Source organism: Nicotiana sylvestris, chromosome 4 (genome assembly GCF_000393655.2).
Source record: "Nicotiana sylvestris chromosome 4, ASM39365v2, whole genome shotgun sequence".
NCBI lineage: Eukaryota > Viridiplantae > Streptophyta > Magnoliopsida > Solanales > Solanaceae > Nicotiana > Nicotiana sylvestris.
Window position 1 is genome coordinate 73151604 of NC_091060.1, and position 5499 is coordinate 73157102.

A 5499-nucleotide genomic window follows, 5' to 3' on the forward strand; every position below is an offset into this window, starting at 1 on the left:
TTCTCGTTAAGTCTTTGAATGCAGGTGATCATCTTAAGCATTTTCAAGAAACTTTTGACATCCTAAGGAAGCATAACATGTTGTTTAACCCAAATAAATGCGTGTTTGGGGTTAGCTCTGGCAAGTTCCTAGGATTTATGGTATCGCAAAGGAGGATTGAGGCAAACCCCAATAAGATCAAAGTCATCGAAGACATCCCAGACCAGCTATCAAGTGATAAAGAAGTTCAAAGGCTCACAAGGAGATTGGCTGCTTAGAGCAGGTTTATTTCCCGGTTATTTGAGAAATGCCACCATTTCTTCACACTTATCAAAAAAGAAAAACAACTTCAAATGGACCCTAGAATACCAGCAGGCTTTGAGAGATTTTAAAAGGTGCTTGTTAAGCCCTTCATTACTATTAAAACCGGAGGAAGGTGAAACATTATTAACCTTGCAGTCTTGGAGGTAGTGGTAAGCTCCGTTTTAGTCCATGAGGATGAAGGTACACAATTTCCAATTTATTACGTTAGTAGAATTTTAACAGGAGCAGAAACTCGATACCCGCATTTGGAGAAGCTGGCCTTAGCTCTCGTAGTCACCGCTCGAAAGCTGAGGCCTTACCTCCAATGTCACCCGATAGTTGTGGTGACTACCTTTCCCCTGTGGAACATCCTCCACATACCCGAACTCTTGGGTAGATTGGCCAAATGGGCCGTCGAAATGAGTGAATTTGACAGAGTATATAAATCGAGGACTGAGATTAAGTCACATGTTTTGGCCGACTTTGTGGCCAACTTCAGTCTGAGATTGTTGACTCTAGCAACCAAAGAAGCAGTGATGGTGTCAGAATCGACATCACCAGTTTGGGCCTTATTTACAGATGGATCTTACAACGTAAAGGGGCCCGGGCTTGGCATAATATTAACTACGCCTTCGGGAGAAAGCCTAAGGCAGGCCAATCAGAATATTCCCTTTAACTAACAATGAAGCAGAGTATGAAGCTCTGATTGCATGACTCGAATTGGCCTGAGGATTGGATTCTGAGGTCATAGAAATCAAATGTGACTCCCAATTGGTGGTAAATCAGGTCTGCGGGATCTTCAAAACCAAAGAACAGCGCATGCAACAATACGTAGTAAAAGTCCAGGCTCTACTTGCTCGATTTTGGGAATGGTCAATTACTCATATCCTGAGGGAAGAAAATGCACAAGCAGATGCATTAGCTAACCTTGGTTCATCAACGGAAATGAAAGGATCGAATTCCGAGACGGTGGTACAACTCATGCACTCGGTCCTGGAGGTAAATAGCTATTATGAGGTAAATATGACTAATTTGGGCTGGGAATGGAGGAATGAGATCATTAACTATCTCGAGCAAGGGAAGTTTCTCGAAGACTCCAAGGCATCCAGGGCGCTGCAGGCCAAAGCAGCACGATATAGCTTCAAAAGAGGCCAACTATACAGGAAATCTTTCCAAGGCCCATTGGCCCGATGCTTGGTAGCATCCAAAGCTAATTATGTTATGCGAGAAGTCCACGAAGGGGTATGTGGAAATCATTCGGGCGCTGATTCCTTAGTACTGGAACTGGTAAGGGCAAGATATTATTGGCCCCTAATGGAACAAGATGCCAAAGCTTTCATGCAAAATGCGATAAGTGCCAAAGTTGTGCACCACTGTGGGTTGAAGCAGGTCCTTATCAAAAGATTGATGAGCGTAAAGTGGTGGATTTCTTATGGGAGAATATAATTTGCAGGTTTGGAATACCAAAAGAGATAGCCTGCAATAACGGGCCACAATTTATAGGTGCAAAGATCACAAAGTTCCTTGAAGATCTGAAAATCAATAGAATCACGTATTTGCCCTATCATCCGAGCGCAAATGGTCAAGCGAAATCAACGAACAAAGCGATTACACAAAATCTCAAGAAGAGTTTGGAAGCGACTAAAGGTAAATGGCCTGAGGAACTGCCTGGAGTTCTATGGGCGTACCGAACAATGACCAAATCGAGCAGAGGAGAAACTCCTTTTTTCCCTTGTGTATGGAGAAGAAGCCTTAATCCCGGTAGAAGTAGGGGAGCCTACCTTGAGATGTTTCCAGGCAAGTGAAGAGGAAAACAACGAGGCAATGTTAGTCAACTTGGAGTTAATCGATGAACGCAGGGACTTGGTATATATAAGAATGGAAACCCAGAAGAAAAGAATGAAAATATATTATAATCGAAGAGCCAACCTCCGTTATTTCAAAGTGGGAGACTTGGTTCTAAGGAAAGTAACTCAAAACACTCGGGAACTCAATGCAGGGAAGCTAGGTCCAACCTGGGAAGACCCTTACTGGGTTTCAGCTGTCACCGAAAAGGGTTCATACGAGTTGGAGAATCAGGATAGAGAAAAGTTGCCATGCAACTGGAATGTGGCACACCTCAAGAGATATTATTTCTGACAAACATCACATGTACTTAAAGTATGTGCTGCACTCTTTTTCCCTTCATCCAATTTTTGTCCCAATTGAGTTTTTCTAGAAAGGTTTTTAATGAGGCGGCAATGGAAAGCATACTATGAAGAAAGTTTCGACAACATCAATAAGACCTTTAATAGCAAGGCATACAAGCGAAGAACCACTCCGTAGCAGTTAGATAATCTTTGGCTCGATAGCAAAACTTCCACCAGAAAAGTGAGTTTGCTATCAAGCAAAGGTTGCCCGACCATTCACAAGTGCAAACCACTAGAGGATTGTTAGATAGTCTTTTTCTCGATAGCATAAATTCCTAAGGGGAAGTAAAGTTTTTACCGAGCTAAAGATTGTCTAGCAATTTATTAGTGGGGTCCTCGAAGGTGCAAAACTTTCAGTGTTCCAATTTGCATTCTTTGAATTCAAACACTAGGGGGAATAATATGAGGATTCAACAACAATGACTACCATGTCGACCGGGAAATGAAAATCGAAAACATAGTTGTATCATCGGGACTGGGGACTGTGTAGCCAATCCCGTAGAAGCAAGTTGTACAAGTTAGCCACAAGAAATGGCAATTTATTTCTAGCATAACGAATGTTTATCTACTTTTTTAAAATGGAAGGAATAAAGTAAAGTCTTTTTGATTTTATCATTTGAAAGTCATAACGATGAATTGATTTTATCATTTAAAAGTTAAATAAGTACTTCGAATTCTAGTGTCGTAATGAACAGGAGACGTCCTCTTTAAGAGCACCGTAAACATAAGAGAACCCTCTCTTATAAAAACCCTCACAATAAAGGGTTGATTTCGGAAGAACGTGTGCCCAAAATCCAAATTCCTTCTGTGGAAAATACACCCAAGGCCTTACACAATAAGACGCAAACAGTAAAACTTGCACAGAACACTTAAGCAAAGTAGAATACAAAGATTAAAACTTGCATAGATGTCCAAACGAAAGATAGAACCATGCAATACTTGAGGAAAATGTGTCTTTATTCACAATAAATGTACCAAAGTGGCAAATATACAAAAAGTTGGAACAAAAAAAGGAAAAGCTAAACTACTACATCTCTGGAACCCGGAGGAAGATAAATGTTCGTGCCCTTAGGGGAAGTGGGTAGATCCGCCGGTGGCCCAATATCTTGGCCCAATATCTTGGCCCTCATCAGTTTGGTCTTCGACATCTTCACCTTTCAGTTCCTCTTCAGTTCCCTAGGTTTTGGAACTAGAACCAGAAGAACCGAAAGCATCAAGCCCTGCCAGGAGACCCCCTTTAGTAGTTGACTCAATCTCATGGGCTTTAGCAATTTCGGCATCGAAGTCAATGATATTCGTTCTAGCATTTTCCAAGGTTTTTCTCCTCATGATGTACATAACATAAGTTTTCTCAACAATGAGGGAAGTCGCTTGGCGCTTGAGTTCTTCTTTAAGTTGGTTAACTTCAGCAGAAAGGTTTTCCCCAATCTAATGGACTTGAGGCTAACGTCAAGTTCGCAGACAATAGAGCTGAAAATTCTATTATGCTCAATGTTTTCTTATACTTCTCCTCCAACTAGGCATATTTCACCCCTACAACAATAAGCTCTTTAGTTTTGGAGTTCAGGGATGCCTCTAAATTTGTCATTTCAGCGAAGGCAGCCTCGAGATCAGATGCAGAAAGAATAGCACTATGGACTTCAGCCCATTTGGTCCTAGGCTCTTCAAATTGAACCCTCGGTGGAGCGATCTCATGGCAAGGGGTCTCCACTTCTTGCTTGCTTTGCTGCAAACGAGCCTCCAATGCAACGGCCTCATCAGCTTTGGTTTCCAGTTCTGAAAGGCGAGCAGCGATTTGGTCCCACTCGACCAAAAATTGATCCCGCTCGGAGGCAAGCTCCTCATTTTCCTAAATCAACCTCTGAAGGCCCTTGGAATCAAGAAAATTAGCCTACGAAACAAGAAAGGCAAATTCAAAAGTAATACTAAATGGAAGATAGAAGAAATGACAAAGGAAAAGAAGAATATACCATTGCAGCGTTGTGCATGGAATTATTCAACAAGAACTCTCCCGAGAGAGCTTGTATTTTGTCCTAATCTTTTTCTGAAGTCAAAGGCTACAGATAGTTAGCAAGTTCCACCAGTTTGGACAGCAGGTTGGATCCGGTGGAGGCCAATATAGTAATGTTCCTCTTTCTTTGCAGATCTTCTAAGGGGGCAGAATAATTTTGCCCTAAATTCCCATAAACTGGGGACTAGTAAGGGGAACATCCTCTTCTAGAATGGATGCGGCCGGTGGAAATGATATAGAAGTTGCTGATGGAAGAATGGGTGAAGAAGGTGATGAAGTTGGTGGCATTGAAGGGCGATAAATAGTTGCGGCAAATGCAGTGCTAGTTGTTGGTTGCTCATCAGCCGAAGATGGCAGGGGCCAGGTACCCAGCCTCATAGTACCGAACATAGTGACTAGGATCGGACAGCGGGAGTTGGCATTTTCTACCATCTCAAACTCCCCCCAAAGCTCCGAGACTTCATCTTCGGTTAGTGTAACTAACTCAACATGTTGAGCATTCTGTTGAGTTGATAAGGATTGTCGTCTTCTATGTAGAGAAGCTTCCTCATCACTAGCTTCTCCATGATCGTCAATCATCACGATGTTTATGGTCGGCCTAGGTGGAGGACTCATCACCACGACTTCCAGACACAACTCGGGGGCGGCATTATTTGCCCTCTTATTCTTTCCTCCAACCGCAGAGGAAGGCTTTCTTCTTGGTTGCTTATTCTCTGGACGGGGACTCCATGATGAAATACTTGTACCCGAAGCAAGTTCGGAGACATCAGTTCAAGTAAGCGCCTCCTGAAGCAATTTCGTTGCATCAGTAGGATTAGCCAAAACATCCTCCTCATGGATGAAAACCGAGCCTGGGGTAGACATAAGTTTAGAAAAAAGGATAAAGGATCAATCAATTTCCTCACGTAAAAAGCATAAACGATATGAGTCAAAGTTACCATGATTTTTGGCCTTCCACCCATATTTAAGGTCCAGTTTTTTCCACGTACGGGTTTCGGGCGTAGTGACGTCCAAGAT

At 42.5% G+C, this 5499-nt stretch overlaps 1 protein-coding gene across 1 annotated transcript; it reads left to right on the plus strand.

Moving 5' to 3' along the window:
• The first annotated feature begins 1101 nt into the window (after positions 1 to 1101).
• On the plus strand, positions 1102 to 1728 carry LOC104212653 (uncharacterized). The gene has a single exon (XM_070173033.1). It carries the CDS (start codon positions 1102 to 1104, stop codon positions 1726 to 1728), a length of 627 nt encoding a protein of 208 aa, XP_070029134.1.
• The last annotated feature ends 3771 nt before the right edge of the window (positions 1729 to 5499 follow it).